Source organism: Poecile atricapillus, chromosome 3, assembly GCF_030490865.1.
Source record: "Poecile atricapillus isolate bPoeAtr1 chromosome 3, bPoeAtr1.hap1, whole genome shotgun sequence".
Classification (NCBI taxonomy): Eukaryota; Metazoa; Chordata; class Aves; order Passeriformes; family Paridae; genus Poecile; species Poecile atricapillus.
The window spans coordinates 26837400-26863190 of record NC_081251.1 but is presented as its reverse complement, the minus strand read 5'-3'; the positions used below and the strand labels follow the sequence as shown (position 1 = coordinate 26863190).

The 25791-nt window shown below is 37.1% G+C and overlaps 1 protein-coding gene across 1 annotated transcript in view; it reads left to right on the top strand.

The window, feature by feature from the left end:
* EYS (eyes shut homolog) overlaps positions 1 to 25791 on the top strand; it is a 625315-nt gene that overhangs the window by 549077 nt on the left and 50447 nt on the right. The window contains exon 31 of the mRNA XM_058836459.1: positions 18932 to 19104. Coding sequence (XP_058692442.1) covers positions 18932 to 19104 — 173 coding nt within the window. The remainder of the gene's footprint in view (positions 1 to 18931; positions 19105 to 25791) is intronic.

The window sequence follows — 25791 nt, the reverse complement described above, 5'->3', positions numbered from 1 at the left end:
CTGACACTTTGAGACAAGACAGCAAAAATTCTGTGTTAGATATTATCAATTTTGTCTGCCTTGGCAGCTCTATTAGCTGATTTTTAAAAAACATGACATGATAGATGGAAATGTGCATATACAAAATTCCAGGTGAATGTCATGTTTTCTTATCATCATGTTCAAGCTTAACTGATAATAATGTCTTCCTTAATATTCCAGAAATAACCAATGGCCCTTTACCATTAGGGTAGGCTTGTAACCTCATCATCTTTGCTCAGCAGCTCTTTGAGATAAATTACTTTAATGTGCCTTGAATGGAAACACAATCAGAAACAGACATAATATTATTCTATTCACTATTTACTTCAAAGCATCTTAGAATATACTTAGCAGCTTTGTAAAATAGGCAGTTGATGTAAAACAGCATGAGTTGGTCATCTTGATCTCCCTTAACCTTGTAGCCAATCAGACATGATTCAGCACAGTTCCTGAACTGACTTTCCCTGTGCCCTCTAAATTCTGCATTCTTTGTGTCCATTATCAATGATAAATTCTTCTCACCCACCCTTGTTAACCTCTCCCTAGGTCTGAGATAGTACTCAAACAAAAACACCTTTATCTTATCTCAAGTTCCCATTGTGGTATCTTAACTTACAGTCCAAGTTCCAGGTATCCAAAGACACAGAGGTAGGTGATAAGAAATATTTCATACATAAGCAGTGGAATAATGCAACACAATGTAAATGTTCATAGTTGACATAGATTTATAAAGTGATCAGACACGTTCACGTAAGAAAAAATATCTGTTAAAGACTGTGAAACACATCTGTCTCAAGATGTCCTTTTTTGCAGGTCATGAGGTGATGAATGTTATATTAAAACTACTTTCTTGTGAGATGTCCACTGTCAGAGACAGGATAATAGCATCCCTTGGTAGCATGCAGACTGCCTCCCTTGTGGTCCTTTTTGTTCCTGGATTTCAAGGACTACACCAGGCAAAACATAAAAGTCTCCAAATATTTCCAGCCCAGGGGGGCTGCTCAGACTGCCTCAGTGTCACTTCTGAGGATGTATCTACATCTCTGTGGGAATGCTCCTGGGATTTGTACAGAATCCAGGGGAGGGGGTTTTCTGCATTTGCCATCACAGAACCTGGGCAAGGAGTCTGCTGTGGACCAGCAGGAATGGATTCAGAGTATGAAAGCCCTTAGGGAAATGCAGCATTTCTACTCTCTGTTTCTTGATTAAATGTGTTGCAGCCTGGTTGTCATACAAATCTTGACCTGCTGCTGAACTCACTTTGACAAATGTCTGTTGTTATCAAAATGCAGAAGAATTGCCGGAAGTTAATGTCCCTTGCAAAGTCCAGATTTTCCAGTCTTTGGGCCAGATCATTTGTCCTTGAGTAGCTAGCCAAATGCAAACTTCTGCAGAGTGTCTGTATTGCAGTTCCTGACACAGCAGCTCCCAGACACATTTGGAATTTATCATTTACTCGGTCAGATCGGTTCACCCTGGCCAGCAGGTAATTCCCAGACCTGTTACTCACCTCCAGAAAGATGGGGGTAAATGGAAAGACACAACCAAGAAAACAGGTATGTTGAAATAAAGACAGTTCAATAAATGAAGAAAAACAAAGGAAAGAACCAAAAAAAGCAAATATTTACCCCCAGCAGACCAATGCCCAGCCAGTCTCCAAACAACAGCTACTCTGGAAAGATGAGCTCCCAGGTTTCATTGCTGAGCACACTCTCCTAGATTATGGGATCCTTTTGGCCAGTTCAGGTCAGCTGTCCTGACTGAATCCCTTCCCAACTTCTTGTCCCCTCCCAGCTTGCTCAGGGTGAGAAAACAGAATCTTATGCTGTGCAAGCACTGCTTGCAGTAGATAAACATTGACACCTTAGCACTGTTTCAGCCTCAAATCCACAATACAACACCACACTTTCTGCTTTCCAGAAAATAAACTCTTTCCAGTACAGCTAGCTGGAATAAATGTCAAGAGCCTGATGCTCTGATCTGTTATGCCTCTTTTCACCTCTTTTATCTTTGCTTCTCATAATAGTGCAAAATCAGAAACATTGTCAATGTAGTAAAAGAAAAAAATGGTATGTGCTTCTGCTACCCTGTACTGTTTCAGGGAGAAGACACAGCCTGGTGTCACTGTGCTCGGCCACAGGTCAGTTCTTTGAAAAAAAAAATATTCTCTTTCAAGAATCCATGTCACGTAAGCTAAAAGGGAGTATAGCTTTGCCTGCCTGAAGGAAGGGTTCTGAGTTTCTCTGATGAGTTGATAAGACATGTCAAAAATGGCTCAGATAGATCACCCATTCTTTTTCATATCTCATAGAGCAAAGTGTGTGTGATACTGCCTCATCAGCCACAACTTTTGCTGGAAGATCACTGGTTTCATAGATCATTAGTCATAGGTCAGAGCACACCTGTGCATCCTGTGAGCTTCTGTGAACATTGAGTTAATTTCTTCTGGGACAGTGGGAAGGGATTTTTTTTTTTTCTTGTTTCAGAATGGCTGCAATAAATTGTGCTTGGGGGCTTTCTCACAGGGTCTCTGGTGTGCATTCTCAAAGCTCTGCTGCTGCACTAAGACAGGTGGTAGGAATATGCTGAGGTTATAGCATATAACCTTCTTGTCTTCAGACGGCTGCATTTCCTGGCAGGCTGGAGTGCATGGTGACTACAGAGCAAAGTATTTGTTGAAATTATGATGAATGAGGGATGAAGCTTTTTAATAGCTTGGGTAGTAAGAGGATGATGCCTTTTCTCCAGGATACTTAACCTTCATAAAATAGGACATAATACTATTTCAGGCACTACCTGCAAGTGTTTAAGAGCGAGAGAGTGCACATTAGTGGCCATCCCTGGCAGGTGGTGACGTAGGAGGAAGGAGTGATTAATCTACCTTTTGTGATCCTGTGTGATTTATGCTCGTGATTCACAGATGAATTCATGATTCTATTGCTCTTTGCATCTTACTGAATCACATTGGCTTAGCTATGTATACAAAAAGATATTTGATAAATAACAAATAGAATGTGAAAGGAGCTTCATAAAATCTGATTTTCTTGTTTTCCCTAAAATTTGAGATTTATGGAATCCTGTGTAAAACAGATTAGCTTGCCTGTTTGGGGCATAACTGCACTACTTTGGAGACAAAGGTGACCTTTAGATATAGCAGACAAATATACCAATATCTCTCTTCCTGTTTCATATATTTTAGATATATATTATCTATATTATATATATTCATATATTTAAAGCCATGTCAACCATTTTTTATGTATCTTTCACTTATAACTTCTATTAATACAGCTTCAAGTATTCTTTGTTTACTAAAATCACTCCATATCTATTTTTTTCTGGTTTTATCATTTATTACAGATAATTCCACTGTGCATGAGCTAGTCTTTCACAGTAACAGTGTAATTTATCCCATGTATAGGTATTGTGCCGTATAGTACTGCTTTTAGCAATGAAAAACTTAACCTTCCTTAAAACATCTGAAGCTGAAGGTTTTCTCTCTGTACAAGTGATGCTGCCATAGCTACCACCTGTGGAGCTGAACAATTACATCAGCAGAAAATCTTGCCATAGAAACACACGAGCAATGAATCACTTCATTCCTCCAGTACTGCAATTTCCAGGCTAACAGAAAGTGCTGGAACACAGGAAGCACATAAATGATACCTTGGCACAAACACTGCTTTAGATAATACTAAAAGACTTAGAATTATATTACACACAGAAAATACACTTAAGGGAAACCATATGAGCTACAGGAATTTCTGCCAGAAATGATTTTGTGCACTGTAAAATCTTGTAGGACCCAAACCAGCAACTGCAACAAAAACTGTTCTTACACTGCTTTCTCCACAATTATTGTGCAGATTCAGTCCCAATGGAAATACTCTCTGTTTGGCTGCATTAGGAGAAACCTCTGCCGGAGATCCCCATCCCACAAACATCACTGTGGGATACTTTTTACTGCAGCTTGACAAATGAAAATACTATGAATATTAACATATTTTAGAATGGTTCAGTTATTCATCTCTTTAACACCTTTAAAAAGAAATCACAGCATAGGTACAACAGGAAAGTGAGATTTTAAAGGAATTTTCTCATCATATAATAGCATATACTAGTTAACTCCAGTGTTGATCTTATGTTTGAAAGAGTTCAGCAGAAAATAGTAAACACTAATAAGTGTTTATAATCAACCATGGTTTATATCAGTTCTAGTGAAAGATATCTTAAAGACCTTAACTCACAGATGATACAATGTAAAACTGACCTATTTATATCAGTGGTTATGATATTCCACCACTATGTTGATCACATAGAAAATGTTCTAAGTGAATATTAAGAAAGTTAGGACTTTACACATTTAATTTAAGATATTTTCAAAGAAAGCAAATTAAAAACTATATTTCTTTTACTGCTTATGTACCACTGAATGCCCATCAATTTAGTACAGAAGCTACATATGGCAGAGTACATGCTATCTATCAATGGTAGCTGTGCATCAGTAGGAATTCCCACCTTCTAGCACCCTTTTCTTCAATATCCAATACCCAAAAAAAAAGTATTTATAAACTCTGCAGACAAATCTAATATTTCTTATTTTGATTGGAGTAGTTTGATTTGTATCACATCCTGATTTGTCACACAAAAATATATTTTTAATATTAACTTCTCAGAATTGCATGACCTTGAGTAAAGTAAGAACATTTTTGTCTTTTCTTTTTTTTTTTCCAAAGAGAAGCAGCACATGCATCAAAAAATTCAGCTGTTTTACCAGCTTCTGTAGCTTCTAAGTGGTTTCATAGAGATCATTGTCTGTATTAAAGCATTTGCCACTGTACTAAAGATTATGATCCTCATGAAACTAGTCATCTGGTTCAGAGAAGCTGGACATGCACACCGTGGTCTGACCCTTCCACAAGTTAAACACTATTATGTTGGAAACTCAGTTACAGGTGGGAGTTTCAAGAGAAACATTCTTTGATGTGAAGGTTATTCAGATGTAGTCGGACCCTGACTCCAGGAAACTACCTTCCAGTTCTGAATGTCCTAAAAAGGCTGTAGAAAGCCTCTGCACATCAGAAAATGGAATCAGTTAACAAAGAAAATATCTTCATTTTTGAGTTCTGTGATTCATTTGGATAGCACAGATGACACTTGTATTTTTAAATTTTACACTTGTAAAATAAAAATGCTACATAACTCCTATCAAGTTCTCAGGATTCTAGGGAAATTTATGGTACAAGTCTGAATTAACTTTTGGATGGCAGGCCCTGTTTGCAGTTAGCCTTTAAGTACCCAAGTGTCTTGGAAGCTTTTTGAGAGTATTTTTCACCATCTTTTTAGAAATTAAGAATGTTGAAGCCAGCAGTGGAAGCATGAAAGAGTCTGTTGTTCTGAACCAGGAGTAATCAGTATAACCAGAATAATTGGTATAATCTGCCCCTACCTTTGGAGAGACATATAGCAGAAATTGGGAGAACTGGCACTCCAGGATTACTTTTTGTCAATAGATCTTCAATATTAATATTAAAGCAAAGCAGTCCAGAAGTAGAGAATGTAATTCCAGTTCACCTTCTTTCAACTGAGAATTTAAATTAAAATTCTGGTTTAAATTATGCCTATTTGTGTTACAGTGTGTGAAAAGGTGCAATTTTCAAGATCACCTGTTTTCAGTAGTGTGGTGAACCTGAAAGCCTGGGAAAACTTCAAGCACCTACTCCAATTAATAGATCATTCTTCAACCACAAGCAGATTGTTTCTTTCACAGCCTAAATGTGGTGTTGCTGCCCTTACTAGCTCTAATGTGCATTTCACTTATAAGGGCATTGATACCGATGAATAGGAAAGAATGGAGGGAAGAAATTCCTTCATTAATATTGCAGCCAATATGTCTTTGTAACATATTTGTTAGAAATTGTCTAAAAGAAGTAAGCAGGAAGAGTTAAAATGTACTCCTTCCTCTTGCTGCATTAGAGCTCTCTTCTTTTTTTTTTCTTTTCTTTTTTTTTAGTAAGGCACTTTTACTTCCTTATATGGTAACTTCAAAACAAACGTGACCACAAGGCATCACAGTTCATTCTGTGCTTGTTTCTATGGATACATAGTGGCCATCCCTATAAAGCAAAATAAAGAGATAATGGCTGCAGAAAAGACACAACTAAGGTAGCTTTCATGAAGATAGAATGAGTAGTAATATCAATACATGCTGGTAAACTGAAAAAAAAGCATTGTTTTTGTTGAAGAATTAGCAGTCAGAATGAAACAACCCATTGTGTTCAGTGCAGGTGGTAGCAGTGCTAATTAAAATAAAGTCAAATATGTCTAATTCCACTTCCATGATCTCTTCATTCTGCTATGCAGACACAGACACATTGAAACTTTATGGCAAAAATATGGATACACTTTTCAAATCACCATCCTTGATACTGAGTCAGAAGTGTTTTTGTCAGAAGAGTACAGCATGTATTAGAGATTGAAGACCCACTCACTCCACACAGCAGTGAAGAGCAGTATCTGTAAAATATCCAGACATTAGAATGAGACAGTGTAATATCAGATTGTTACTAGCAATTGCTCCAGTACTTTCATTTTACATGGACAGACATCATACTGATTCTCACTGGAAACTAAAACGTGTTCAGAAGGTGTAAAGAAACTCATTTACCTTCAAAAGTTAATATTGTCACAGGCACTGCCTTTCTAAATTTTAGTTATAGATACTCCATATCCAGAAAACAACATGAAATCTTTTGTCTGCTTTATTTACAAAACTACTCTAAAATCCTCTATGATTAAATGCAGATTGTTACAAATGCTTTTCTAATCTTAATTTAGGTTATTTTAGTTATTCATTTATCATTTCAACTGTCTTATTTAAAAGAACTGCTTATTTTCATTCCCCAAAATCTACAGGGTTGGATAGCCAATAGAGCCAGACTGACAGAATAGCTTTCTGTTATTCTTCTACATAAATGTAAAGAAATGGGTTTTTTTTGATAGCAAGAAAAACTGAGTTGTTTCTCTGACGGAAATCTAAAAGCAAGTAACAGTACTGCTAATGATGTCATGATGCAACTGTTTCCCTCTATTGTATATTCTCCTGTAATTTACTTTTTCAAGACAATGATTTAGCTTTTGCTGCAAATAAGTCAGACGACCTGACTCATCTGACCTCTTGAGTACAAGCTAGAGAGAGAGACTAATCTCATAGCACTTAAAGATAGGTCTGTCTGAGAAAATGATACACAAATGGCCTTTTGTACCATTTATAAAGATCAGCTGCAAATCAGACTTCTGTTGCACTTTGGAACAGTTTCTCTGGGTGTGTCACCAACTGTGCTAATTCTCAGCAATGGGACAACTGTAACAGCTCTTGAACACTTGAAAAATGCCAACACTCACTTTAATAGTACTTGATTTTACAGTTTTTAGGGCATTTTATATCCTTCATAAGTCATAGCCATCATCCAGGAATGTGTGAAATTCAGAGCTGAGGCAGCAATCAAAGTAGAAGGTCAACCTTCAAGACAGAACAACTCAAGCTATTGATAAAGAGCATATTGTAACAAAATTGAAAGCACACGGTGATTGCTAACTTTTCACTCCAGACAACATTTTCAGTAGTTCTAATACTCAGTACTTCTTTTTTCCTTCTCATGTTCAATTAGTTGTGCAAGCTTAAGCAATTACTATCCATAAAAGCTTTGTACACTCTCTTAGACATTACCTTTCATTTTAGTAGGAGGAAATGTGACAGAGGTCAAGGTTTGGTCCTTCATACACCCTTACTTTTCTAGCTGCTTTTTGTTTTCAGTTTTTGTGACCTACCTTTGATGTCATTTAAAGAAATAGCTTAGATTGAATAAATTGTAAAAAATTTGTTTAGAGCTGTGGACAAATGGAATCTATGAAGTTTTCCTTGACCTCCCACACTTCAGTTAAATTTTAAACAAAAATCCTATGATGCAGGAATTTCTTCTCCTTTTGAGAGCTGGTGATACTTCAGAGAAAGGATAAACTAGAAAACAGTGTTGAGGCTTTCTTTTCCTCTTTTATTCCCAACAGCAGAAGAAAATACCTGAACTACATGGGGAAAAAAGTGAATCTAAAGAGATAATAGAGACAGACAGGGCATAAACACCCAGAAGCTTTAAGAGATGGGTTTCTTGGAACTAAAGTAAAATGCTATTTTGTTTTTGTGGGAAGCCTTTATACTCCACTCAGCACAGGTTGCAGTGCCCAATGGAGGCCAATTTTTACTAGTCTTGTTCTAAGAAACACAAAGGTCTAGGGTGCTTAGATTTTTTTTCACCCCTCTGGATTTCAGCATCACACATTCCATGCTTAATGTAATTAGATACGTCTCCAGTGATGAAACACCACTTTTGGGCTGAGATAAGATTTAACTCTACACTTTATGTACCAGCATATGTGAGGTGAATCCTGAAAACCAGAGCTCTTCAAACATAACCGACCAATTCCGTCACGTCATGTAACTGATTATGTGCTATTCTGAAGGCTGTAAAAACCTATTTGGGAAATTCCCAGAGTCTTATTTAAATCTCTAGGATTTATCTCTATTAGAGTTAAAGCTCTGGACAGTCAAAGAAACTACAGATTGAAAAGGCACAGAGATTCAAATTACCTTCTGAGGCAAAGAAATCACCTTGGTCATTGGTAAGGAAACTTGCATTACCTAGTTTGCACCATCCAAGGAATTTTGGCTAATCTACCACCTTTTGTAAGCAATAAATCTGTAGAATATATGGCAAATACAATTGCTTGTGTCATTCATATATCACCTCAAGCTTCATGATAATAAGGTCTAGATACCAGTGTTAATAGAAATTAGCTCAGCCTACAACATTCTTAGAATTTGATGTTTTAGAGGCTATAGTCTGTGTCATGGGGTGACTTTACCTTTAAGATAGCTTTGGGAGCTAAGGAAGTTGAAGCTGATGGTGGCTGATGGGAGTCTTTTCTCCTGACCAATTATCGGTCATTTCTAAGAATTGACAGCAGTTTTGACCATTGAAAAGTGAGATTAACTTGCCAACACCACCTTAAGATGTAAAGCCAGAGTTCTCTTGATTTCTTTGGTTTCTGGCTTCTGAAGAGGTAACCAGGCTCTGTCTCGGTCTCCTCCCCCCCGTTCCAGGCCGGACAAGGCCACAGAGGGCAGAGAGGGCGGGGGAGAGAAACGGAGCCGGCCAGCATGGCTTGGTTTGTAGTTTCTGCTGCTGGACTGAAACCTGACACTATGAACATCTGCAGCTTTTTCCAAGACTTTAATTCTTTTACTACCTGGATAAAACATACAGATTACTCCTTTTACCCAGAGAGACAGAGAGAGAGAGAGACAATCAACATGAAGAAGACATCATAAAATCATCAAAGACAGTAAAGAAAAGAGTTAAGTTTTAGATGGGGAAGAGAGAATAAGGAGATGCTTTATAAGCTGAAATATTTTTCTGTTAAAGCTATGGAGATGGACAATAGTGTTCTGAAAAAACTCCTTTAATTCATGACAGAGTATATTGGGAGGAATGGAGTGTTCAAAGTGTAGATTTTGAGCAAAAGGTAGAGTAATTGTGATACAGTGAGGTGCTGGAACAGAGTGGGGAGAAGTAATAGTTGAAGATTTGAGGCCGCTTGAGGCAAAGAGAAGACTTCTGTTTCCAGGGAGGCTCACAGAGACAGATGAAGAGAACCTTTTCCTTTGAATAACTCATCCTTAAAAGTGACATCCCTAGACTCGTGGCCCATACACACCACAGAGTGATGTGAAATTGGAGGAGTGAACTGATGGCAGATTTCCAGGCAGCTGGCATCAGAGGAACAGAAAGCTATAACAGAAATAGTTTTCTTGTGAGAAACTCCATAGATTAGCAGAAGAAGACTTCTGTTTCTCTACAAAGACTGATGAAAAGACTCTAGCAGGAATTGGGACCATTTTAAACACCAAAGTTCCAAAGTTTTTTGTCTCTATGTTGTCATGTGGACGAGGGAATGGTTAAGTAGTGGGGGATAAAAGGGTTTCTGGAGGTTTATTCTTGTGTTCTTATTCTTGTAGTTTTGTTAATAAACTTTCTTTGTTTCTTTTAAGTTTTAAGCCTGTATTGCTCTTGTTCTAATCCCTATCTCACAGCAAGAAATAAGTAAGTTTTCTAGTAATTTTTTTAGTTGCCACAACATTTATTTGGTGCATTGGCTGGAAAAACAAAATTGGCAAATCTAAACCACTACAGTCTGATATGCTATATATATATATATATGTATATATATATTATTAATAACTATATAGATAGTTATTAATTTCATTTGAGATAAAAAAAATTAGGTTGAAAAATATTTTCTGCTGACAAATGACTTTTAGCAGCTTGAATACTCTTTCAAAAATGTGTTAAAGTTTGGGCAGGGTTCTGCAGCGCTATTTTTACTGATTAGATCGGTGGTTCATTTTTAGTATGTAAACTACCATGACATGATACAAGTACATTTTTTAATATACATTAGCATATTTAATATAGAATCATATTTTCTGTGATGCACAGTCAGAAGAAACAAGGGGTTACATTTCACTTGCCACTGTGCAAACACAGATGCTAGTCTGCAAATGCTTACTGCTTTGAAGCATGATTTGTGAGCAGGAATATTTTTACTATTATTATTATTATTATTATCATCATTATCATCATCATCATTATTGTTATTATTATTATTATCCTTTCTTAACTTAAAGAGTCAGGTAAAAAAAAACCCCAAAATGCTCCCAAGGCCCATGGGTAGACAAGTAATAGAATTCAAGTATTAGAAACTATTTACAAGATATACAGGCAAAGTGGAGAGATACAACTTTCTCATTAAGGCTAAAATATTGTGAAAGTATGACTCACAGTTATTCCCTGCCATGGAAAAGCATTATCCACGGGGACTAGCTCTTTCTAAATTGTCCACCTCATGGCTCTGTTAGATGTTCAGAGGAAAAGCAGAGCACATGCCTGTGCACGCAATTTTGTGTTTTCATTAAGAAATGAACAAGCAACGTACAAAGGTTCTTTCGGCAATCACTGAGAAAAATAAGTTGAAGATTTAATGTGGAAAGATGAACCATCAAAGAAAGATTCTATTCAGGTTTTCCTCCATGAAGTTTGTTCCTTCAGAATTTCTCTCTTGTGGTGTTTTTAGGATAGCTAGAAAAAGGAATATCCAAAGTGAATGGTAAAGGCTTTGTCAGTTCAAAGCAGCTGTGGTTTACCTGGTCACTTGTGATGTTTTCAATTTTCATGGAGCCTTTAGTAATTGCTATTTTCATTCATAGCCTAGAGTTCATTTTATATGTTTATAAACATAAATCCTTATCTGTAAATACTACACTCTGTTAGGTACATGTGGTAAAATTATCTCAATTTTGTTGAGCTAGAAACAGAAATCTCAGTGACTGAGTTGAAACGAGGACGTGAGGAGGTACCTAGGATTGAAGAGAAAGCTCTACATTTGAATTACCAGGAGGTATAAGAAATTAGTTGAACAGGGAAAATCACCATAGGAAGGTGATGATGCCCTGCAAATTCAAAGCTTAACTTACACTTTAATGTGATCTCTTAGGAGATTTGTGTCTTCCAGCCTTGTAAATAGACCAGGCTTAAAAGAAAGTGATGATGATCAACCCCTTGTGATTCAGAACATTTTTAAAACAGGAAAGGTAACAGGTGCTAAATAGACATGAAAGAGGTGCTGAGCCTCTGATTGTTAGAGTGGCATATTGGTAGAACTAGTGACAACACCATCAAGAATTGGTTAGGGAAGCTTCTTCCTGTAAGTTGAATTCAGAATGGAATAGTTTGCATCTATGGGAGTTCAAAATAATGAATAAATAACCCAAATAAAAACTCTCTTTTAGAAACAGGAAAATGAATTAGTAAGAAACTGATATAGAGAGAAAAGTATAATGACCACCTGGATTTGCACTTTATTTTTTTCCTCTTTCCATATTAGACAGTCCTGGATTTAGAATGTAACCATTATAGTTCAAAGTTATTATGTTGTGTATTTAAAGTAATTGCTGCTATTTTACAAACTATTGAAGACTTTGCTCTGTAATTTTGTTACCTGTCTCCTCATGATTACTCTAGCAAAGTGCAGCTGCTCTGTAATGGGGCTGAAATGTTGGAAAATACTGTCATGTAGTTCTGCAACCTATAAATTTGCCTAAAATTGAAGTAATTAATGTTCCTGTGCTTAAAGATTGTTTTAAATTTCTATTAGAAATTAGTAATAGAATACAATGCAAATTTAATGAAAGCAGTTCAACAAGCAGAACAAGCAGTATGGTGCAGAGCAGTGTTCAGTGTCACTGCTTTGGGTATGGTACTTCCAAGTCCTACAGTAAATAGTAGAGATATTGAAGCAAAGACTGTTTAGAACCCTAGGGACTGCTGGGAGCAATTGGAAATTTCTGTCCTAAGGAATTATGGTAGATTTTTGAAGGACAGAATTTAGGCTGCATACAATTTCAGTAAGATGTGGAGATCTGCCTTCATTCCTAATGCTGCTGAAAACATTTATATGCTTCCCTGGACATGTTTCACATAATGCTAATTTTTTTTTTATCAAAATCATAGCCTTTAAACCTAAAAAAAAATCATTTTAATAAATACATTTAGCATATGTCAACATCTGTTAACTATTTTTTTGCAGACAACACAAAGAAGGACAAAATGTAGATTTAACTGTAAAGACCAAGATTGGGGAAAGGAGTAAAGTCAGAGCTAATTATAGCCCTTGCACTGGAACCAGCCTGACAGATCATTATTTGTCTTCCTAGATGTGGCCAGGGAATGGATTCCTGCCCAGATAGATTGCTTTTACCAACCGTTACTTGCTGTACTTTTTGTGAGGGATCCTTAACCATCTGTCATTAAGTGTTACACATCTAGAAGTGCTTTATACCACAACTGTGCATCCTCTTGTGACAGGAATGGTCATAACTGACATGGTACTGGGCAAAACCTTTTATGCATGATACATTTTAATGGATATGCATCCTTCATGTGATGGTTATGGAGTCCTGCACGTTGACTGAATGAGCGGAAAATGAAGTCTAAAGAATGCTTATAAAAGATCCCAGAATAGGCTCCATGATCCTGAAAAGCTAGTACTGTAAGTTCAATTAGTACATTGAAAAATAAATTAAAACCATCCTGAACTCCTGAAAATAATGGCATTTTTGAAGGTCTGAAATAGATAATCTGCCAACAAACAAGAGTTTATCTTTCTCCATTATTTCCATAAATCAAATTCTGTCCTTCCTAAATCACAGCTAAATCAAACTCCAGGAAAATTTCTACTGTCAAAGTATTGTTTAAAGAGTGTATTCTTGCTCAAGGAAACTCATATGCATAATGATAGGCTAGAGCAGATGCTCTTTGCCATCTGATTGGGATGCATAAAGCTTTATTTGGGTCCTACAATTAATTTTCAGCTAGAGTTGAATCAGTTTGTACACAATAGTCTTTTTCTCCTATGTTGTCAAGAGGCAAGCAAGGTGTTGGAACTTTCTTGTCCCTCATGTTCTCCTTTTGAAGTGGGACTGTAACCTTCCCACTCCAATATTTTAATCTAAATAGAAGAATTCAGAAGCATAATTTAAAAGTGAAGGCCTATTTAGTCTGCAGTAGAACCAATATAATTCTAAATCTGCCCCAAAGAAAATTTTAAGCCAAATAGTTTCTTTATGAGCTACCTAACCAATCTCGAAACATTTTCCCTATAGTTTTCTAAATCAACTTAGTTCACAGGTGATTTGGTCTTGGTTTAAAGAGAGCCTTTATATAAAGAAAAGCAGAGTAGAAAATTTTGGTGTGTTGAGCCTGGCTGGTGCCCACCAGAGCTGCTCTCTCCTCCTCAGCTGAACAAGGGAGAGAAGATATAATGAAAGGCTCATGGGTAAGGCTGTCATGGGCAAAACAGGCTTAACCTGGGAAAAAAATAATTTATTACCAATCTAATCAGGGTAGGGTAAAGAGAAATAAAATCCAATCTTAAATGACCTTCCCTTCACCCCTTCCTTCTTCCTGGCCTCAGCTTCATTCCCGAGAACACCTCCACCCCCACAGTGGCACAGGGGAGTGGGGGATGTGTGTTGCAGTCATTTCATCACAAGTCTCTGCTGCTCCTGCCTCCTCAAAGGGAGGGCTCCTCACTTTTCTCCTGTTCCAGTGTGGGATTCCTCTTACAGGAAACAGTCCTTCATGAACTTCTTCAACCCATGGGCTGCAGTACTTCAGGAACTGCTCCAGTGTGTGTCCCAAGGCACAGGGCCACAAGTCCTGCCAACAAACCTGCTTCAGCATGGCTCCTCACTCCACAGGGCTGTGGTCCTGCCAGGACCCTGCTCCATCATGGGCTGCTGCCAGGGCAATTTTCTTCTTCTTAACTACATTATCCCAGAGGATTTGCAAACACTGCTGATGGACTTAGCCTTGGCCAGTGGCAGGTCCATCTCACAGCCACATGCACTGTCGGACATGGGGGAAGCTTCTGGCAGCTACCCACAGAAACCAGCTCTGTAGGTCCCCACCACTACCAAAACCTGATCACACAAACCAAATACAACAATGCTTTCAGTGAAAGGAAAAGCAAATTAAAGTGAACTGATAGAACTTGCAGAATAATGCTTCCAGACAGGGCAAAAAATGATTCAAAACAGTAAAGATAACAAAAGCATTCAGAGCTGGACAAGATACCATAATTAAGAAAACCTGAGTGAAAAGTACTAAAGCAGCATGAAAGCTGAATTGATTTGGGGAGCTGTATAATAGAAGGAAAGATTGGCAGATATATTATATACTAAAAAGCACCTGCTGTGCACAAGGAAGAAACGCCTCATTTATATATTGTCCTTTGATACTTTTAAGATTATTGATGAGATAAGGTTATCCTTCTGGCTGCAGTGAGTCTCTGTGAATTTGTCTATTACACAAAGCTTTCAAATGAAAACTGTAATTGCCTTTACATTATGCTGGTGTTTTCTGGAAAGAAATTTAATGAATCTTTGCATGAAGCATAATTCAACTTAAAGCTTAAACTGAAAAAGTATGATGGTCCTTTCATTTTCCAGTAATTTAAAACAAAAGAGTGCTAGGAAAACATAATAGTAAGAACTTGAAAATAAATTGAATTACAACTACTACTTATTGGCTGAAGGAGCTGTTCCCTCCAACTTCCATAGCTTTGTTACAGATAATATAATAAGGGCACTAAAAGAATGTATGTCATTAAATATTGAACCCATTATGACACACAGTGCAACCATGGAACCATAGAATCATAGAATGCTTTGTGTTGGAAGGGATCTTAAACATCATGATTAAACAATGTTGAGTGTGCTTCCTTCCAGGGAAGGCCTCTTGCATAAAAGTACAGAGAGGGCATGTATAGTGCTTCCTTTGTACTCCCACTTTAGAGATGGAAAAGGCACAGGAATATAGAAAAATTATACTCAGCTTTGGGCAAACACAACACTGTGTCAATAGAGCACAGATGATGTCTGTGACACTATGTAAAGTGTTTTCTTTCAAAAACAGAATTTATTTAAGTCAAAGGAAGGGTTTTAACAGCTGGTTAAATACAGCTGTGACTGGATTAGTAATGTATTACAATCCAGTCTCCTCTGTATTGTGCAATATTCAAAATAAATGAGTTACCACAATCTGTGTTGGCATCCCAAAGCTGTCAGTCTTATAGATTTCATTAAATCAGGTCACTGATGTAAATTTGATTCAAGAAGAGAAATTGTATTACTGAATTACCAATACCGTGTCATATCATACAAATATTACTTGGTGACTTTCTTTCCAACATAATATCTAAACCAAAGATCAAAGGAATATTTTAACATGGGAAATAGTAATACAAAATATGTCCTTTACCATTTCAGAGGATTATAAGAATGTCAGGGAAAAGTTCATTTTCCCTACACCTTTTTTCCTTGTATCATAAGCTTGGAGACATGAGGTAATGGTGCTCTAGAAATAGTCTTGTCTCACTCCTTTTCTACATTATTTCTGTCTTTTCTCCCATTTTCTCTAACTGTTTGTGTCTTTCTTCCTTCATATGATTCTGAATACTTAGGGCTGTTTGGTTTTTTCTCTCTGTTTCCTCCTGGAGTTTTTCAGTTCTCTAGTATAAAATCTGGAGGTTTTTTTGGTATGTAACATACCAAACACGGCTGCATAATTTTCTTTTGATGGCTTATAAAATTGCATCCATATTAGTAGGTTAAGTAGTACAATAGGCGTATATTTGCAGGTCACAGCAATTAGTGCTGAGGACCTCATTATTCATGTTTCAAGAAGTTTTGACACACACTAGACCTGGTCTGGGTCTGAATGCTGAGTCCATACAGCTGAAGCAACCTGAGGTGTGAGACAATTTTCTGGTGCAGGTTCCTCAGAAAGAAATTCAGTTCATATGCTCTACAGACACAATGTGGAAAAAAGCATTTCAACAGAGGACAGCCAGGAGATTTTCTGCCAAAGCATGCTCTGGATCTGAACTCAAACACTAATATGGTCATATAACACATTTCAGCAAAACTCTCCAAATTTATTTCTTGTTCTGCAGCTTCAAAATTCTGGTATTTTCCTTATTTTTCACTTTCTTCAGTTCATGTATGTAAATATCCTCTATGAAATATATTTTAATTGGAGTCATTCACAGGTGTACAGCACAGGCAAAAGATATCACTGTTCTGATTTTCTGCCCCCTTTCATTTGCTTCTTGCATTTATAAAGGGTAGCAAGCCATCATGAAATTGTGAAATCTACCTGGGAGAAGTTCTTGGTCATTTGAGCATTATGTGTTTCTTGCATCTGAGATTAATCTAGTAGAATATGGGAGATCTTGTCCTTCACTTAACCTAGTACAGTTAATGTGTGCTTTGAAAGATTGGAGCTTTGTATACTAATTCTTGTGAAATGGATGTGATCATTTTCTTTCTCTGTGGTTAGCTGTTATATTTTCAAGTTTGATATTATTTTGTAGAACTTTTTAAAAACTGTTTTCCTTGCCTTATCAGGAATCACTCTTCTTTGTTATTAGAATGTTACAGTACCAACAGTGAAATGTCATTACATTGCTCATTCTGTTAACCATAAAATACTAGCAATTTGTTATGAAATCTGCTATTTTTAATCTTCGCCACAATAGCAAAAGTAAGACTACAAAAAGAAATGGCCAATGTTGGCATATAGAGGTCGTTGAAAGAATGTATGAATTCTTTTTCTTTAAAGGTGAAGACTAAAGTCTGTGTCTTATGGCAGTCAGCAGCGATGATCTACCTTTTCTTCTATAAACAAACTGAAATACACTTGAGAACTAAAAATCATCGCCAACAATTGTAGATTTCTAGGAACAATTCAGGTTATTAATTTTTTTTTTGATTAGCTGAACTGTATAACATTGATATTAAAACCTCTGAAAAGAGGATTCTCAACACTGCACGAATGAAAGCAATCCAGCAGCTCGTTTAGATTCCTCTCCTGCTGTCTGCAGCAGATCTATAAATAGAATAGGCTACACACAGAAATTTATTATTGCAGCTGATAGCAATTTTCTTTTGCAAAGGTGTCTGGAGGCATTATTCATGAGATTCATTTTGGCAGACTCTCAAGCTGAGATCCTCACTCCCCAGCTCTGCATGTGGTCAGTTTAGGAACACACTAATCAACTGCAATGAGCAAGGACTGTCACAAGACTTACTTATTTCCCTCTTAAAAAATACAGGTGGTCTTTCAGCTCAAGATTGTTTTCTTTAACCTGATTGCATGGATATTATGAGCAGATAATGAATTTTTAGAAATCATATTTGAAATCTGAAATTTTATCAGTGCTCATCCTAATGATTATGCTATTATTGGAAAACCACAACAAGTGTGATTTGATACAACATGCACCATGTCTTCTGCATTCATACCCACGGGTATGTGTGACCTTTTTCAGTAAAAGGCAGACATGTTTCTCTTCAATACTGAGGATGTACATGGATACTGAGCCATCACATGAACTGACTTATCTAGCTGTCATCTATTTATAGCCATAATATAAGGGAAACATCAAATAAGACCTTTTGTGAAATTGTATTTATAATATGTGATAGATGGGAACATCTTGCACTCTTTTGTTTTCCTATCTGTTTTTGGTTTTCCTATCATATCTGTCACTGTGCTTTGAATACTGTTAAAAAAATTGGTACAACCAGGATATGTACATTTCTTAACGTCGGTTTTGTCAGCCCTCAGGACTGATTACAACTTATTTTTATCCTTGCCTATTCTAATATTCTTTCTGTTACTAAGAACCATAAATTATACGATAGCAGAGATATTACCTGTTTATTCTGTTTCAGGTTCAATATAATCAATACTGCAACTGTTTATATTTCAGGATTCTTTGCATCCTACTGTATACATACAAGCTGTATGTGGTACCTGAATATACAAATGATGTTTCCATTTGCAAAATAAACTAGTAACTTTCATTTTTTGTTCTCACATATTTTCATTTTGTCAGACATAATAGAAGACCTGTTTTTCTGCAGCAGTTATTTTGACTATGCTATGAAAGCAGCAGCACAAACAACTACTGAGACATTGGAAAAGTCACATATCTCACCAGCAAAAAAAAGAAAAAATTAAAATGTCAAATTAAACCTGAAATATCATCTCAAGTCACCAGTAAGGCATTCTGGCATGTCTAATGCCAGGAACACAACTAAAAACAAAGAGATTTATTACAACCATAAGAGAGATGTCACAGATTTTCTCTAAGTGTTATTATACTTGTTTTGAGTTCATTTTGGCACTTACGCTTTCTTGTTTGTTTTTTTTTAATTTAAATTTCTCAGTGATGAAGAAAATTGGTATTGTGAATGCCCTAAACTCTACACTGGAAAACTCTGCCAGTTTGCAACTTGTGATGAAAATCCGTGTGGAAACGGTGCTACGTGTTTTCCAAAGTCCAGGCAAGATGTTGTTTGCTTGTGTCCATATGGAAGGTCTGGCATTGTCTGCAGTGATGGTAAGAAACATTTTCTTCATGCATTTGTTGTAGTTTCTATCATTCATAGAAGCTGTGGTAAGAAACATGTCAAAATGTTTGAAGGTAAAACACTGAAAGTCTCCACCTCCGCACCTAAAAACATAGCCCAAAATCTAATCACAGGCAAAGAATAGCTAAGTTGATCAGCCTTCCCATGTGTAGTTTCATAAAAGTTCCAGCCAGAGAAAGGTAGACAGAGGGAGAGTTTACTCAGAGAAGCTGGGAAATACCAGGTGGCATCTGATGTTTTAATAATTCACCTGGAGAAAAACTGAGAAATTCAAGCGAGAGCTCCTTTGGAGAAATTGATTTCTCCTATAGTTTGATTTTTCCTCTGCTTAGAGAAGCATTACTTTGTACATTTTGCATATTAAATCAGTGTAAAAGGAATACTTTCTAGATTGTAAAAATACCACCATGTACCATAATTTGATTATTTTTCAGGTCAAAAAGAAGGACAATTTAAAATTTACTAAATGCTTTGCTGTGAAACAGGAGACAGGATGAAGTGAAAATAATAAAGCAAAGGAAATAGGTCACTTTGAGTAACATTGTCAAATGAAGGACTTTTATTCCTTGAGCATTGATTATAATAATTGTTCTAGGTCAGAAATTCCTCTGTGTGAACATCCAAGGTATTCTTTCCCCTAACAGTGAATGCAGCAAGAAGTAATGATTGAAAACCTACATATAGATAATAATCACTGGTTCTGAGATTATTTAGTGGTGTACATGAAGTGCCTTTTCAAATAAATATTAAGCAATTATCAGGCTGTTTTTTGTCCTATCAGATATATATATTTAAGTCATATTTAAAAAAATTATTTCCAAAATTTTCAGTAGATGAACATTTATGTTTTATCTTTTTTCATCTAATTATGATACTTGATAGCAAACAGAAGAGGTGAGTATATGAAATATGTATGATAATTTCTTAGTAACCTTTATTAGTTTACAGTAGCAGTACACTGGTACTTCATTTGCTGCATCTCTAGTCATGCAAGCTGCATTTCTTTGTTCTTTCTCAGTTCCACTGCACCCTCTTTAAAATGAGGCTCCAGAGCTGATTGAAGATGCTATATTCAAGGTGCGATAACGCCACTGCTTTATACAGTGGCGTTTGACATTTTTCTTCTTTACTCTCTGCCCTTACTTAACCAATTCCTCCATTCTGTTTTCTTTTATTAGTGCACTGACATATTCATGAAAGTGCTTATTAAAATTTCCAACCCCTTTTCCTTTGAAATCTGATGGTGGGGTCAGAGCCCACTATTCTGTATTGAAGGCTAGGACTGTTTCTGAAATCTACCCCAATTTACATCTGTCAAGACTGAGTATCATCTAATGGGTTTTTTTCCCCTGAAGTTGTTCAATGAACAATTCTGCAACTCTGTATTTAATTGTCTAAATTAAGAGACTAAATTGAGAGACTACATAAAAATTGAGAGCCTAAACTGAGAGAAAGTACAGAAATTCATAAATTTGATTGGGCTACAAAACTGGAGTCTTTGAAAGCACAGAAAGAATTAATTTTAATGAGTGGAAAGGGAAAACTGTCTGGATCATCACTATAAGCAAGGAAAACAGGAAAGAACACTCAGCTTTGAAGGATAGATTATAAATCTCAGGTAATTGGCTGACAACATAAGAAACTATTATTGAAATATGAAAAATTGTTTTATTGAACTGTATCTTAAAAATTTAGAAGGAAAATAAATAAACTGAGCACAGACAGGAGTCTTAAAATGAGTTGCAAGAGGTCCCTTTATCACATTTTCTAAAACAAAGAAGGGAGAAAGAGACCCATGATGCAGTGGAGGCTGGATGTATCCTTATGGATAGCCCTAGCAGCATCAAAGCCATACTTTTGGGAGATATTTGAAGATAATGATAGATTGCCTAATTAAAATGTTAGAACAATTTAAATTATTTTAGAAGCAGAAGGCAAACTTAATTGTTTAGTATGACAAAATGTGTGTCCCAGATAATAAACTTAATAGAAAGAAATGGTCTATAAAAATTAAGGCATAAAAGCACACATTTTAAATGAATGATACACAATAATATTGTCTCTACTATTCAAATTATAACCTAATGCTTGCTACTTTCTGTCTGAAACACTGAAGAAAAGCTGTTTATCAAAATGTTTATCAAATAATAGTTGTTCTTCATCAACATAGAAAAAGTGAGATGTCACAGTGATTATTTGATAAAAGGAATATGACTAATGTACCAAATAGAATTGCAGCTTCGTGCCAGCTTGGCTGCTCCTACCAATAGAGATTGTTTGCAAAAGACAAAGTTAGGATAAATAAATATGTGAACAGAACCATAAATGAGCCCACAGATACAGATCTTCCCCACATCAGAGCTCCAGTTGCCATCTGTTAAGGTCTGGAAGTCATACTAAGAACAGCAATGTATGCAAGGAAAAGCTATAATAAAACTATTGCCACTATTAAATGAACAAGAAAAAAAATAGAAAAAAAAAAACTAAAGAAAAACCAAGTAAGTTGCTTGGCATGAGAAGTTAAAAATACATCATTTTAGGTGAAATGCATGACAGTCAAAAAATGAAGAAAAATTATAGGATGATTGTAAATATGACAAATGAGGCAAAAATATAAGGACAGATAGTAACTTCTGTTAGACAAACCTATATAAATGTGGAAAAATAGATAAGGTCTGGGACTAGCAAGGACTTTTCTTACATTTCTGAATAAGATGGAGCATACTACAGTCTAAGCAGGCTGGTAACAATGTCTCTGAGTTTATTTGTTATGCTAAGCTCATTTCAAACATCAATAAAAGATTCCAAAAGCATGTCCATTTTTCCAAATATACATAACAAGATGCATTACCTCTCACTACACATTTTTCTTGCTTTTATCGCTAGGTGACCATGTTATTTTGACTGCAAGTTGACCATTATACATTGAAATGTCTGTCAAGAACCTACATAGCCATGGCATAATGGGCCAAGGGGAGGGGGGATGATAATACAAAATAGAAGAGAGTACAGGCCATGTTGATCGGGTGGAGGACATGGCCAGAAAAGCCTTCTGATCTATTTACGTGTGGCTGGCCCTTTTTGTCTCTGCATCCCTCTATTTTTCACACTTATTCCTCCCCAAATCACCTAATTTCGTCTTTTAGATGCCCATAAATCCTGTGCTATTCCAAAATGCTCTTCACCTACATCCCATAACATGTCCCATACCCTATGGCAGTTACACCCCTCTGTCCATAAGGTGTTGACTCATCATGGGGTGTCTCACACCTTGACACCAGGGCTGAAGGTATCCTGACAGCCCTGGGAGGGGTCTGGGCAAGGCGTTCCTTCCTCTGAATCCTTAATTTGGGTCCTGTCTGCTGTTGTGCTCTGTGCTCCTCTGGGATTGTGGAGATGGACCTGAGATGGGCTGGTGGCTCCTGGGATAGGGGTGGGACTTGACTGTTGATTTTGAGAATTAAATGCCTCTGTGGCTTCCAACTTGGCTGGAGGGTGGGCTTGAGAGGAGAACACTATCACTATTCAACACTTTGGAAAAGAGACTATGTCTACAAGGGCAGATCAACTAATTCCCCCAAGAGGCTTTGCTTCTTTAAGATGCAGATAAAGGGATCCATATAATTTGAACTGAGTCCAGTTATTGAGCTCTGGTTTTTCAGTAGATTTGTGTTAAACCAGCCAGCATTAAAGCCCTTAGTTTGATAAATTTCCTTTCTCATTTAAATTAGTAAAAAGTTGCTTTCATTTTGTTTTTTGCAATTTATAAATCTCCTCCAGTGTTTAGTATCACAGAGTAGATCAGAGTTGTTAAATTTCTACCATCTCTGTCACCAGCCTTTATTTCTTTTTTTTTTTTTCCTAGCCTTGTTTACACTTCTGTCAAAGCACAGAATGGAAGCCTTTCTTGGTCTGTACAAGAGATTGATAAAGTGTAAACTATAAGATCAGTGTGTCTGAAATATCTGAGTGTAAGAAATTTTGATATATAAGAGGCAGAAACCTTAAATAGTAAATCTCAGCGTATCATTGTACTGCAGAATTGTAATGGCCTCCTAAATGCAAGTGAAGCAGGAATTGTTCAATCACCAGCACTGGAAATGTACACCTGGTGCTGTTGGTAATTACATGTTATATGAGAAATGGGGCTCTACTGGGAAGCTGCTGGGCATAACATGAGGCTTTTGTTAAGCCAAGAATCAAGAGCAAGCACTTTTTAAGTACAGACACAAATTTAAAGGGAGAAGGATTTCAAAGGTGTGTGCATTGCTAAAATGTGTAATTGTGCCATTTGCAGTGTTTTAGACCAAACTTCAGTGGTTTAGTTTCACATATGTTCGCGTGTGACAACATGAAGCAGAGTCTGAACTGTGACACTGTATTTAGTAAACAGACCCTGCAAGAGGGTCATTCACAGCACACATTCAAAGCAATCTGTAAATGTTCTTTCTTGAAACATTTCTGAGCAACACTTATGGTAATGTTTCACAGTCCAAAGAATTCCAGCAGGTTTTTTGTGGGATGTATTCCCCCATGTATAAAATTAATTTCAAAGTGTTGAAGTGGGAATAGTCACTTGCTTCAAATTCTGTAGAGTGAGAATCAGTCTGCAAGTGAATTGTTTCTGTGCAGCTATGTTTGGCACACAATGTCACCTTCAGAATTGTTTGGGTCTGCAGACTGAGTTGTGCAGTTCGGTGACAGCAGATGCCCAAAGGAAATTTCCTCAACTAAAAAAATCTGCATTGCAAGGTTCCTGGTCAGTGATAAAAGACCTCTGGGAATGCTGATCAGGGTTGCTTTTCTTACAGTTTAAGAGAATTTATTTTCTGGGTAATTTTTTTTTACTGGGCCTTTATTTCCCCCACTTGTCCAATGTGAGGAATGTCATAAAAATTGTAAAGAACATATAAGCACACACACACTATTAATGTCACTGCTGCACTAGCAGTTTTTGAGACTCATATTTTCATCTCTGAAGAGTGAAATCACTTTTGTTATGTCAAATTTCAGTTCCCAAAGTATAACTCTGATGACTCCATGATTACTGATGCCACAAGACAGATAAAAGGAATCCGTAAGTCCTGGAGGTGCGGAGGGAAAACCATACACGTGAATGACCCATTAAGTGGAGCACTAGCTCCTGATACAACAGTCTTCCAGACATCAGGAGTATTTTTCTACCACCTTGAACCCTCAGCTGGCACTGTACCACCCTGCAGTCCTAGCACCCCTTATCTTTTCCTCCTTGGAATTCCCAGAGTTTCCAGTGAGAAAAGAGGGTTTGCATGGCAAGGCTACCCTGCAGCCCATGGTTAAGACCATGGTGAGGCAGCTGTTCCCCTCCAGCCCATGGAGGCCCACAGTGGAGAAGATGTCCAGCTGCAGGCCATGGAGGATGCCAGGCAGTGACCCCATGGGAAGCCTGCACCACTGCAGGGTCTGGCCAGAGCCATGAAGAGAAGAGCCCACTCTGGAGCAGTTTGATGGCAGAACTTGTGACCCTGTGGGAAACCCATGCTGTGAAGAACTGTAGCCCATGGAAAGGAGTCATGTTGGAGAAATTCCTGGAGGACTGTCTTCCATGGGAGGGAATCCACACTGGAATGGGGGAAGAGTATGAATAGATCTTTCACTGAGGAGGAGGGAGTGGCAGAGGCCTCATCCACAACCCCTATGCTCCATCACCCTGTGCCAGTCATGGGGGAGAAGGTAGAGAATTCAGAAGTGAAGTTAGGCCCAGAAAGAAAGGAAGGGAGGGGGCAAATATTTTAAGAACTGGTTTTATTTCTCATTACCCTACTCTCATTTGATTGATAATTTTTCCCCAAGTCAAGCCTGTTTTGTCCATGACAGTAACTGATTGTCATGGGATGAGCACAGACAAGCCCTGCCTTAGCCTCAGAATTCAGCAGAAGCTTAAATTTAAGGAATTATTCTGGCCCACAAGTTCTAACGATGACAAAACAGACTTATAAAAATGAATTGTTTATGAAACAGAGAAAAGAGATGAAAGATCTTAATCAGAATTATTTACTACACAATATAAAACTAAAGAACTATTAGTAAACTACAGCATAACATAAAACACTGCACTATATCACAGGATATATCTATATTAAAGCTAGCAAAAAAAATAGTATCAATTAGGAGTCGAGTGTTACCATTGAAATGATGATAATGTGCACATATTCCTTCACTTAATCCCTGGGGAGTAATTGTGAAGCATCCTACTTATGGGAGAGCCTCCACAGGAAAATGTGTAGCAGATTTCTGCTTTGTGCAAGTTTGGTGTGACTTACTTATATAGTTGTAAAGTGGGGTGTCTGTCAGTCAGAAATCTGGCTTATCTTCCCAGACCTTGCTTCAACATTAAGATGTTCATTGGCAGCTGGGAGATGCCATGCCAGGGTTAACCCCATGGCACCAAAATAACTCGCTACAAGACAACTTGTCCTGCTTGAGTTACCTGACAGGTTAAGTAACAACAGATAAATTTGGGGAGGGGTGGGATGCCCTGCTACACTGGTAAGTTATCTTTCCCTGTCCTTATTGCAAGCCATGTAAATTCATTCTATTTTCTCTGTCCATCTGAGGAGGGGAGTGACTTTGCTGCTTTGGTGGGCAACCTGGTCAACCACATCTTGGAAGACTGT